We start from the raw sequence: 13,083 nt of genomic DNA, 5'->3' as shown, positions 1-13,083 counted from the left end.
TTTCCACTGAACAGCTGATGTTGAGATGTGTCTGTTACTTGAACTCTGTGAAGCATTTATTTGGACTGCAATTTCTGAGGTTGGTAACTGTAATGAACTTATCCTCTGCAGCAGAGGTAACTCTGGATCTTCCTTTCCTGTGGCGGTCCGCTTGATGGTTTTTGCGACTGCACTTGAAGAAACTTTCAAAGTTCTAGACATTTTCCGGATTGAATGACCTTCATGTCTTAATGTAATGATGGACTGTCATTTTGCTTTTCTTATTTGAGCTGTTTTTGCCATAATTTGTACTTGGTCTTTTACCAAATAGGGCTATCTTCTGTATACCACCCCTACCTTGTCATAACACAACTGATTGGCTCAAACGCATTAAGAAGGAAAGAAATTCCACAAATTAACTTTGGCACACCTGTTAATTTAAATGCATTCCAGGTGACTACCTCATGAAGCTTGTTGAAAATGCCAAGAGTGTGCAAAGCTGTCATCAAGGCAAAGGGTGGCTACTTTGAAGAATCTCAAATATAAAATATATTTTGATTTGTTTAACACTTTTTAGGTTACTACATGATTCCATATGTGTTATTTCATAGTTTTGATGTCTTCACTATTATTCTACAATGTAGAAAATAGTACAAAATAAAGAAAAACCCTTGAATAAGTAGGTGTGTCCAAACTTTTGACTGGTAGAGTATGTCAATCTACTATAGTAGATTGACTTTGGAAAGTATTCAGACCCTTAGACTTTTTCCACATTGTGTTATGTTATGGCCTTATTCTAAAATTGATTAAATCGTTTTTTTCCCTCATCAATCTACACACAATACCCCAAAATGATAAAGAAAAAAGTTTTCAGAAATGTTTGCCAATTTATTTATTTTTAATACGGAAATATCACATTTACATAAGTATTCTACCCTTTACTCAGTACTTTGTTGAAGCACCTTTGGCAACGAATACAGCATAGAGTCTTCTTAGGTAAAACGCTACAAGCTTGGCACATCTGTATTTGGGGAGTTTCTCCCATTCTTCTCTGAAGATCCTGTCAAGCTCTGTCAGGTTGGATGGGGAGCATTGGTGCACAGCTATTTTCAGGTCTCTCCAGAGATGTTCGATTGGGTTCAAGTCCGGGCTTTGGCTGGGCCAAACAAGGACATTCAGAGATTTGTCCTGAAGCCACTCCTGCGTTGTCTTGGCTGTGTGCGTTGTCCTGTTGGAAGGTAAACCTTCGCCCCAGTCTGAGGTCCTGAGCGCTCTGGAGTAGGTTTTCATCAAGGATCTCTCTGTACTTTGCTCCGTTCATCTTTGCCTCGATCCTGACTAGTCTCCCAGTCCCTGTCGCTGAAAAACAACTCCACAGCATGATGCTGCCACCACCATGCTTCACTGTAAAAATGGTGCCAGGTTTCCTCCAGACATGGCGCTTGGCATTCAGACCAAAGAGTTCAATCTTGGTTTCATCAGACCAGAGAATCGTGTTTCTCATGATCAGAGTCCTTTAGGTGCCTTTTGGCAAACTCCAAGCGGGCTGACATGTGCCTTTTATTGAGGAGGGGATTCCGTCTGGCCACTCTACCATAAAGGCCTGATTGGTGGAGTGCTGCAGAGATGCTTGTCCTTCTGGAAGGTTCTCCCATCTGCACAAAGGAACAATAGAGCACTGTCAGAGTGAGCTTTGGGTTCTTGTTCACCTCCCTGACCAAGGCCCTTCTCCCCCGATTGTTCAGTTTGGCCGGGCGGCCAGCTCTAGGAAGAGTCTTGGTGGTTCCAAACTTCTTCCATTTAAGAATGATGGAGGCCACTGTGTTCTTGGGGACCTTCAATGCTGCAGACATTTTTTGGTACCCTTCCCCAGATCTGTACCTTGACACAATCCTGTCTCGGAGCTCTACGGACAATTCCTTCGACCTCATGGCTTGGTTTTTGCTCTGACATGCACTGTCAACTGTGGGACCTTGTATAGACAGGCGTGTGCCATTCCAAATCATGTTCAATCAATTGAATTGACCGAAGGTGGACTCTAATCAAGTTGTAGAAACATCTCAAGGATGATCAATGGTAACAGGATGCACCTGAGCTCAATTTCGAGTCTCATAGCAAAGGGTCTGAATGCTTATGTAAATAAGGTATTTCTGTTTTTTAGATTTAATACATTTGCAAAAATTTATAAAAACCTGTTTTCACTTTGTCATTATGGGGTATTGTGTGTAGATTGCTGATGTTTAAAAAAAAATGCAATCCATTTTAGAAAACAGCTGTAACAAAAAATTTGGGGGGAAAAGGCGGCACTGTATTTGATGTTTATGTATATTTTGTTTTTTGATTTTGTTGAGAACACTTTTTTTCAGAACACAAATTATTACACTACACAAATAAATATTTTGAGGATTTAAAGAAACTACATCAAACTTTTTAATAAATGTGATATTTTATATTTGTTCAAAAATCTCCATTGGGCTGTTGTTCTCCTTGGAGAACAGAGCTACACTGTCATTTTCTATGATCTAGCGCCATCTCCTGTCAATGCAAACGCATTGTCACAAATCCTAACTTTTGCCTGAGTGAAAAGTTCGAGGAGAGAAGTTTATTTTGTGATGTGATGCAAGTCATTCTTATACAGGGGGATTAAATATTCAATATATCAGATGTTGATCATGTTTGAGTAATGAAAATGTCTAAAACCTGTATGAATTCAAAAAATCTGTGGCCTATGCATATTTATTTTGTGTGTCTATGTCCTTAAGTGGCTGTTTACTAAACTCATATGCATCAGGTTTAGTTTCCCAATAATTCACTTTTTGTTACAGTTTATCTTGTTTGAGTTGATGATTGATGATAGCAATAAAGACTGTAGTTGTGCTGAGGCTTGTTGGGTAATTCCCCAGCTTTGTCCAGCTGTGACTCTGCCAAATTCATTGGTGTCTAATCTCTGTCCCTTCCCTATTTCCCAGACAGACCTCAACTCATCTCCCTGTCAGCATTATTGTGATTGGCTGCTCGCTATTCTGACCTCTGACTTCTCCTCAAGGTGGGCAGAGGAGGAGGGCTGGCGGCTGGTTCAGAGTCTGACATGAACAATCAGGTCTGGTCAGAACACCAGCCCTACAGGGCCCAACAATGGGCTGTGGATTTCGCAGTTGAGTGGCAAAAAGGGCCGACTGGTACTAAGAGGAAAGTACTCAGGGAACTGGCCCTGATCCTATCCTCCATCACTCTCTCTCTCTCTTTGTCAGACTGGAGTGATCTCGCTGATTGGTCTGTTGGTTTTTTCCTTGTCTGCCCTCCCCAAACTTGGTAGAGAGTGCTAGGTGCACGAGAGTTTTGCCCTTGGTGTAGGCTACATGTATGGTACAATTTCTAATCTGTGATTGATTCATTTTTGTAGTCATTTTTACCATATGACGGCAACAAGTTATGACGATGGAGGATTATACAATCGTAACTGGTTATGATTGAATGAATCAGCGCCACAGCAATAGGGTCTTGGAACTTGGATGTACCCTTTGGACATCTAGGAGGACGTGCGTCTGTGAAGGAATGTACTTTTGTTAATAAGACAGAAAAGGAAAAAAAGAGAAACAAAAAGGTTTGGCCCCTTGGACGCTCTATTAGTGTGGCTGAGTGGTTTCCTGAGACTCTTGACAAAAGCAACTGTAAAGCAATAAAAAGGCTTCCTCATCTCTTGAGTTCTGTCCCCACTCCAGAGCTGGATGTCTGCTTTTTTGTTTATAATTTTTTTTGACAACTGTCACTCAGAACTGGGGTAAACACTCCAAAATGTCTTATCTTCAATGTCAATACCACTCAGAGTTTACTCTCTGCTCCTTATTGCCGTTCTCTGCAAAGTTTAGGATGAACAATTCATGTACAATTTTTTGGGACAAAAAAAAACAGATTTTTTTATTTCCAGAGTTCACTTCCAAAAGTTGTCGCAAAGCCCCATTGTCTGCAAGGTAGTGGGTTAAATACCCTACTCAAATGAATATAAATATATATTGTATTAGTATACCAACTCAATCTGCTTGAACATTTAGATAATGTCTATTTATGCTGCATGTCAAAACCGTTCCATTCAACACATTTAGTAAATGTCAATTTTCCATTTAAACTCATGTGATGGGATAAAGATCAAGCTGATTTGTAAAAAATAAATAAAATACAAAAATCCTATGTGCTTCCAACTCCCTTTTGGGGCACTAGACTGGATTTACTTGCGTGACGAACAAACCTGAGTGAGACTGATTAAAAATGAAGCACTATAGCAACAACCAAGCCTATAGAAGAACGGGAAGCTGTTTACAAGGGGTGTACCGTTTCTATGGTTGCCGGACAAACCTCCTGCACCAGGTATTAAACTGCCCCTGGAGAGATCCTTAGCCGCTGCCACCGTTATAAAGACCTGTTTTTGAGACGTTGAATTGAACAAGCGCGCATCAGAGCGCCAAAGACATCTTGAGGTATTTTTCATACATTTTCAACAGGTGCAAATCCTCAAGGCTAAAGTGAGATTAATAATTTATCAATTGGCCATTTGGATTGTAAGGTATTTTCTCAGCATTATATCAGATCAAGGTAAGTTTGTCATGTTTTTACATTATTTTTATTTTAAAAATTAAAACATATTATAATGAAGTAGGTTATCATTAAATTGTAGCAAATTATTATTGATATCTTGCCATAAAAATACAAAGTTGTTAATTGTAACTATTGTAAGGTTTGGTTGTAAAGCATCTTCATATTTTTTCAAATAATTGAAACACTTACATGAAATAATCTCAAATGTTATCTGATTTGGCACAATTCATTAATTTGTCTAGAGTCAATAGCCTACTCTATTTGATCACGTTTTGAGTCGTTTATCATAAATTCACTCGACATATATGAGTTTATAACAGTGACTTTGTCTCAGCCTTTTTGTGGAGAGTCCCGTTTTATGGCTATAAGCTATTATGTGTAGATAGGTAGGCTAGACTGCACTCCTATCACTTTTCACAAAAGTTCTATGACCTCCAGATAGTCAACATCGGAACGTGTAAGAATAAACATAGCAGGTCTTTCGCACATCATTTCATTAATAACAGTCTTTATTCTGGGATTACAAACCCATGCACTCCTTTTGTTAAGCAGTTTCTAATCAAATATCAACATTTGAAAGATCTCAACTACATGCAGCTATTGTTCTTACAATTTGTTTCCCTACAAGTCACTGAATAGAACGTGCCATTACCACAGAGAGAAACTATTTCAATTTACACCCTGACATGCCTCAAAGGGCTCTGTTTTCAAATAGGGCTATCATTGTCCTTTTCAGCTTTGTTCATGTCGGGTGTATATTTTCTCCTTGTCAGTCTGTTGTCTGGTGGTATAGGGGGGAGCTTTAGCCATCAGAGCGGAGGGAGGACCATGCTGTCTCTAAGCTGTGCAGACCCCTGGCCCGAGGGCTCGGTGGGGCTGGAGGAGGAAGTGGTGACTGCCGCTGCTCAATCTGAGGAGCTGGACCTGGACGACAGCTCAGCTTCAGCAGGCTCCAGCAGCACTGGGGGCTCTGACAACCTGGATGACAGCCTGACCAGCCTGCAGTGGCTGCAGGAGTTCTCTATTCTCAATGCCAATGGGCCTCAACAGGCTCCTCTCTCCACTCACCACCAGCCTCACTTCTTCGGCCATCAGCAGCTGGGCTCCGAGGCTCCCGCTTCCCCTCTGGCTGGTGACCCTGCATCCATAGGCATGCCCCTCACCCCAGGCAAGCCCACAGCAGCAGCCTATTGTAGGATGCAGTCCCTGTCAGCCCTCCCTAGCCTGGTGGCCCATGGTCACTGCCCCGATGACGTGGACTACAAGACAAACCCTCATATCAAACCCCCTTACTCCTACGCCACACTCATCTGTATGGCCATGCAGGCCAGCAAGAAGACCAAGATCACCCTCTCCTGCATCTACAAGTGGATCACTGACAACTTCTGCTACTTCCGCCATGCTGACCCCACCTGGCAGGTAAATGTTGCTAAAGTCACACACACACACACACACACACCCACACACCCACACACACACTTGAAAATGGCTCTAATAGGATGCTTTAGACTAGGTCCTGTGAGAGGCTCTCAGTCACGTTCGTAACTTGACTATGTCTCGAGCAGCCAGATAGTGAGAGAAAGAGAGAGAGAGTCCTCTTCAGCATCTGCCACAGAGGGCTCTGTGTGTTTTGGAGTGGGGCCAAGATGCAGCTGGGCACAGAGTTTTTCTTTAACAGGAACGAGTAAGAGCACAGTTCTTTCCAAAGTCTGTATATTGAGTGCTCTGGGCCGTCTGCCACACTCTGAACAAGCATTAGCAGCTATGGTTTATGGGAATTAAGGGCTCTCATGGTACAAAGATGGCTGCAAATACTCCCGTAATTTACAAAGATTGTAGCAAATACTGCCTTGGACTTCCCCTTACTTGGCAGTAGGCATCTTGCTTCAGAAGACTAACATCCCCCCACAACACACATATTAGTGTGTGTGTGTGTTTTAAACCCATTACATAATTTTTCAGAAATAGCACCCAGGTTTTCTGCTTGAGCAACGAGAGGCAATGGGGGAGTATGGGGAGGGGCAGTATGGCATCAAAAGTGCAGATTCCCCATCAAAGGGAAGAAATTCTCTGGAAAAAGTTTAATTTGCTGGATAAATGATTAATTAAGTCGTTAGCCGTACTCCCCAGTTCCAGAAGTTATACTAATTTCCTGAGCATTCTGTTATTGTAAGCCAGTGCATGGGGCAGATAATATTTAACAAAGGTCAGCAGGTCACTCATCTATTTAGACTAGCTGGGTGGGGGGAGGGGCAGTGTTGAGCTCCTGGTAAGGCTGAATGCAAGGGTACGCAAGCTAATATATTTGATGGAACAGGACTGAATGTGTACTGCCATGTCAATCCTGTCCCCCTCATGCGCCATTTCAGAACTCCATCCGGCACAACCTGTCTCTGAACAAGTGTTTCATCAAGGTTCCACGGCAGAAGGACGAGCCAGGGAAGGGGGGCTTCTGGAAGATCGATCCCCAGTACGCAGAGCGCCTCCTCAACGGGGCCTACAAGAAGAGGCGGATGCCCCCTGTCCAGATCAATCCTGCCCTGCAGAACAGGCTTAGGGCCAACCCCCAGCCACTGCCCAGGGGCCTCTGTAACCCCACAGGCAGCCAGAGTGGGCTATGTGTCAATCCAGAGGCTCAGCAGCTCCTCAGAGAGTTTGAAGAGGCCACTGGAGCCGACCAGAACTGGGACCCCTGTCTGGCCGAAGGCACCATGCTGGGGGCATGGCCCATGAGAAAGGGAGGCCCTGGACACAAGAGGAAACACCCACTGGGCTCCAGGACTGCCGTGGTCAAAGTCCCCCGGCGCTCCAGCTCTCCTTTACTGTCTGTGGAGGAGTATAGGGAACTGGGCTCCCTAAAAGGGAACTTTGACTGGGACGCCCTCCTGGATTCTGCGCTGAGCGGGGAGCTGAGTCTGGACGGAGGGGGTCCACTGAGCCCCATCCCACAGGAGGAGGACCTGATGGTGCGGGGCACCCACATCTGCCCCCTGGAGGCCCCCGCGGGGACAGCAGACAGCAGCCACATGCTGGCGGAGACCAAGAGGAGCAGCGGAGCAGACTTTGAGGAGACGTTCCTGGCCACAGCATTCCTGCAGAGCCCCTGGCCAGAGGAAGAGGAGCAGGGACCTACCAACTTCCTGTGCAGCTCCACAGTCAACCTGGAGCAGCTCTTTGACCTGGGAGATTCCCTCGGAGGGGACCTCAGCAGTAAGATAGAGTATCTTCTCTAAAGACATGTTCTCCAATTCTTTGGCCTCCAAGACTCTTTGACTATACTGTGATGATGACACTACTAGATTATTGTTTAAAAAGAGAGGCACCGCATGAACTAAATGGACCTTTTACACATACATGTTTTTAAGATTTCTAGATTATGTTTTTTGAAATTGGTACAATAATGGATGACATCATTAATGCCTACAGAGCAAAAATGCCACAATGAACTGCAGTATTCCAAACGATTACTGGACAAAATCTATATCAAACCTACTGTTGGGACCATGACATTGGATAATAGACATTATCAATAAGACTTCGCTCACAAAGAGAAACAAAATATTCCTGTCTGAGGACAGGAAAACCACCAATATGTCTTTGTTTACATTCTGAATATATATGTGGTATTGAATGGATTGCAGGTTGACATGGATAGAGGAATTGTAATCCAGGCACAAGGCGAGCAACAGAACATTGGAATCGACATTTTAGAAATGTACATTTATTTAGCATTAGATGAAATTACAAAGTAAGACTTTACAGTGACTGTACTCTTGAAAGTTATGGACAGTTTTGAGATGCAAGGCCAATAGCTAATGATGAGATGAGGTGTGTACGAGGGATGCAACGTTTTAGCTGCTTAAGAATAGGTGGTTTAGCATGCTGAATATTTCATAAAGGTTTAGATGAATCCACCTCACAGGGAATACTATTATTTGTTGTGAAGATCTCTTATTATTGTTTAGGAATTAAAATGATCACAATGCTGATGCATACTAAATTCCCAGAGAAGGTTATGGAATGTATGCATCAGACTTCAGGAATTTCGGTCCTGTACTGAATTTTCCACTGAAATGCTGAATGATCTGACTTTTAACGATCTGTGGATGCATTTGGATGAAATTCTGAAACTAGTGTCTATTTAATATTAATATACAATATCTGTAACTGAAGTGAAAGGAATACTATGATGATCAATGAAGAGATATTTGCCAAATTACTACTAATTAGAAGAGTTTTTAGACTTAAAATAGTTTTATGTGTGGGGTTTTCTATAATGACTACTTTCTGAATGCATTCTTTGAATAATGAGCTTTTCACTTTAACTAAATGTATGCAGAACAATTTAAAACAGGTTGTTTTTAGCAAGCTTAGGATTGTCATATTATCAGCAAGAGTGTACATTTATATTTAAGAATCATTAATTCAACAAATTTCAGTGAGTTAACCAGTTACAGAGAGCAGTAGAGGACAGATCTGGATGTCGTAAAGACAAGTTAATTCCAATGCAGAATAGCTCAAGGCAAGCTTCTCCTTTGCAAAGGTTTCAGTGGCTTGTCAATGAATACCCGACCTTCAGGTTAGATGTGCAAAGAACAACACTTGGGACCGGAAGACCAACAGTGTTAGAGGCTGGGTTTTTACCAAGGAAAGCTGATGGAGGCCTATTGGTCAACAGAAGGACACAATGCAAAAATGATGACATAAACAAGCAGGAATTACATGAACAAATGTTGAGTTATGAGATACTCTCTTGTTTTGTTTCAAGTCTACCTGGAATTACTTTGTCTTTCCTCTGGTCTTACTAAACCAAATCACACGGTTTCAAGACATGAGTGAATCTTAAAGGTCGACTTATGGCACAAAAAAACGGTCAATTTTCAAACAGAAATGGGGTGTACCTTTGGTGGTTCGTCGAAGTGTCATTCTGGTCATGCATGCTGCGACCAACGTAGACAGTTTGTTAGCTAAGATAGCCACTTTAACTAGCCAGTGACTCCTCCAGTGTGTTGACGTCATTTCACAGGAGTTGTGTTTGGAAAGAAGCTGTAGAGATCGGTAAGAAATGGCCCTTCTGTAGCCAAATATCTTATTCATAAATTGTGGTTGTGTTTTTAAGCATTAAATGACCTAGTATGACGGTGCATTGATCAGTTATACAGTTTAAAGCCGCTATTCTTGCCCAAAGTCGACCTTTAACATGTATATTAAAATGTGCTAATATTCGTTATCTTGCAGAATAACTACTCCTGGTTTATTAGTGTTGTAAATCCACCATGAAGTGTGAAAGTGCAATCAATGTACAGTGAGTGATACTTGGTCTATTTTACATTACATTGAAGGGTAGTAATGCAGTTTACTTAGTCAGACCCAGTTCATGGTTTATTGTGTGGTACGGTATGGATACATTCTGATGGAAGGAAACTCCTCCTTTAAAAAGTGAATTAACTACTACGATATTTTGTCAGTTGTGTATTAGCTCTTCCAAAACACTTGTCATCCAAGTTGACCCTATTGGCATCATACCTCAAGATTTTTATTTTATTGTTATGGAGTCATATGTGCATTCATACTCTGTTTATTTTTCTGTTTTTCCTTGACAATAAAAAAAACCTTCAAACTTGAATGAGTTTACATGAATTTTTGTACATCTGGGTGCGGTGCTTTTGAAGATTTCTATCTGTCTTTCCGTCTTTTTCTCTCTGTCTCTATTTTGTGTCTGTACATTCCTGATTCCACCCCATTAGTGTGTCTTCTGTGTGTGTGTGTGTCGGTGTGATTTACGCTTGCCTTTTCCTGCTCATCTCTTCGGGGGTGACTGTGCTCAGGCAGTGGATTGGGGTCTTTCTCTGGCTTTTGTCTGTGCTCAGTCAGACACTTGTCCCCCCCCAGGGCTCTGCTCTGTGCTCCTCTCACTGGGTCAGTGTGGGGTCTAACAGGAACAAGTGTCCCACGCCTCCATATATCACTATCCTGTCTGTTCTGGACCACACCGTCTCTCTCTACTTCCGAGGATTAGCTAAGTAACACGTTCAGGGAACTATATGAATATTTCCCTGTGGCGTTTTCAAATGAAGCCCGGTGTATAGCTAGCGTGTCATGGTGTCAAAGACTGGGACTGTCTTTACCACACAAATGCCTCATGAGGTAATCAGGAAAAAGTTGGAGCACACAGGTGAGAAATCCTATACCTCTGTATGGTGGACTGGACACCCAACCCTCCACGGGAAGGGTACGGTTCTCCATCTCCATCCGTGGAGCTCTCTGCTTGGGAAAGGAGAGCTGACAGTCTGAGCCTTCTCCCCCAGCCCAGCTCCACAGAGGTCCCCTGGACAGCAGTTATTACATGGTACAGTTGTCTGTCCAGGTGGAGTGCAGGGTTCATAATTATAATGTGGCAGGCTGGTTAGATGAGAGGCTGTTGGTAACATGATGCAGCCATTCTTCCCCAACACTGCTGATGGCTGCAGGTAAGGAGAGCTCCCTGGTGAAACGCTAACCCTCCCCGGCACTCGCTCGCTTGTCCCAACCCAGGAACGCTCCAAACTGAAAGTGCAAAAAGGCAACAACAGGAAAATGTGAATACCCAGTTATACATTACTCTGTCAAGGGACAGCAAAGTCAGACGTATCTTAGAGGTGTAAAGAGATACATGTGCAAAGCTTCCATTTGTTTTATGTGATAAGCAAAAATGTAGTGAAAAACAAGTAGGAAAAGGAGAAGATCTTTTTTTGAAATTAAAAAGAAACATCCAGCTAGTTTAACAAGAGGACCTGACCCAGGAGGTCACAAACTGAAGAACATATCAGCCACTAGAACAAGGGCACCAGGGTGTTGCCCTCACAATGTATTTCTCCCCGTTGCCCCCACAACTCCATTGGTATTCAACCAGGCTGTGTACTGCAAAGGAGGGAGCGAGCCGCTGATGGCTTGGGCAGCTCTACTCGTGAGTTCAGCTTATCCATCGGTTCCAGAAAAGAGGGAAAAAGTGTTAAGAAGAGAGGGGGAATACATCTTTTTTATCACACGGCCAATGAAAGGCTGGTCTCCTGGGTAACTGCTGGTGCCATTGTTATGTAGACTGGAGGGAGAATGGGAGAGTGTATGTTACTGGTCCCGGCAAGGCTCATGGAGGGGTTGATTAGGGTTGCGGACGGATGGCGTGGAAAGAGAGGGAGGTGGACAGCCCGCTCAGATTTATTATAGTGGCGGTGTAAGTCTTTGTAAAAGTGCACTTACCTTACTAAAGTGAACCTCTACTCACACCCCCCTTCTGGGTGGGGAGGAGGTGGATTCACAGGGTCTGCCTTAAAACACTGCACTGTCTTGTTCGTTTTCCCCCTTTAATACCCTGCCAGGGTATACTATGTATTGGAATAAGCCTCTTATGTTGTTCAGTCAAGTGAATGTCCTAGATATAGTGCTCTGAATGGCCAATCATATGGGTAAAATAGATGCACTGTGCCATACACAGCCCTGACAAGATAAGTGGATCACTACAGACCACTTTGCTATTTACCGTATGTTGCTTGTTTTTCATCTCTGTTCAGTGGGTGTGTGGAGGCGGAAGTAAAAATGTGCCTTATCACATTTTCACTATGGTGCCTGAAAAATCAACAAGGTTACCACACACCATAAAACACATCAGAAAAGCCCTTATGTTTTATGGTGTGCTTTTGTGTTGATTTTACTATGCTCTGAAACAACCTCTAGAAACACATGTTTCAGTACAGGTTCACTGCTGTGAAATGATACAAAATACTGGTAAAATAGGAATATGTCAAAGGTCAAATAGAATCAAAGTCAATATTAGGCTGATGCCATATGTGTTTGATATGTTGAGGTCAGGCGAACGCTGTGGACCATTGTGAAAGGGATGTGTGGTGGTGAGTGTATATTTGGTGTGACAGTGTGTGTTTGTGTTCTCTTCTGCTGCAGCAGTGTGGGTCGATGTCTCTTTGTCAGTGAGACACAGGCAGAGGGGTAATCTGACATCCATCAGCGGCTTAGTGAGCAATACACACAGTGTGTAACCACAGGGAAACAATACCCAGGGAAACAGTGGGAGGGCCCAGCATTCATTACACAAGGCTGGGGAAGATATTTTGTAGGTGTTGAAGAAGACAGAGACAGCAAATGATTGCAGTGACAAGGACATTTCTGGGGTTTTGCAGTAAACTTGAACTTTTTCCCCTATTGCTGAGAGAGGATGTTCCTAAGGGAGTTATCTTTCATAGAGGTTACTATAAAGAGGTTACTAAAACGAGACAGTCAGTTTAAGGGTGCCACGTTTTGCTGTTAGGAAGAGGGAACCAGTCGGATGTACTAAAATGAAGGTGGCTCAAAGTGTATTTGTATTTATTATGGATCCTCATTAGATGTTGCCATGGCAGCAGCTACTCTTCCTGGGGTCCAGCAAAATTAAGGCAGTTATATATAATTTTCAAAACATTACATTACATTTCACAACACATTTCACAACATATTAAGTGTGTGCCCTCAGGCCACTAC

General features: G+C 42.9%; 1 protein-coding gene across 1 annotated transcript; it reads left to right on the top strand.

Moving 5' to 3' along the window:
• Nucleotides 1–4,165: 4,165 nt before the first annotated feature.
• LOC139575645 (forkhead box protein J1-A-like) lies at nucleotides 4,166–9,224 on the top strand. Its single transcript, XM_071400832.1, has 3 exons — nucleotides 4,166–4,569; nucleotides 5,346–5,991; nucleotides 6,942–9,224. Exons 2-3 carry the CDS (start codon nucleotides 5,401–5,403, stop codon nucleotides 7,803–7,805), a joined length of 1,455 nt encoding a protein of 484 aa, XP_071256933.1. The 5' UTR covers nucleotides 4,166–4,569; nucleotides 5,346–5,400; the 3' UTR covers nucleotides 7,806–9,224.
• Nucleotides 9,225–13,083: the final 3,859 nt, after the last annotated feature.

Source organism: Salvelinus alpinus, chromosome 1 (genome assembly GCF_045679555.1).
Source record: "Salvelinus alpinus chromosome 1, SLU_Salpinus.1, whole genome shotgun sequence".
Classification (NCBI taxonomy): Eukaryota; Metazoa; Chordata; class Actinopteri; order Salmoniformes; family Salmonidae; genus Salvelinus; species Salvelinus alpinus.
The sequence above is the reverse complement of the archived record's forward strand: the minus strand, read 5'-3'. Positions and strand labels throughout refer to the sequence as shown.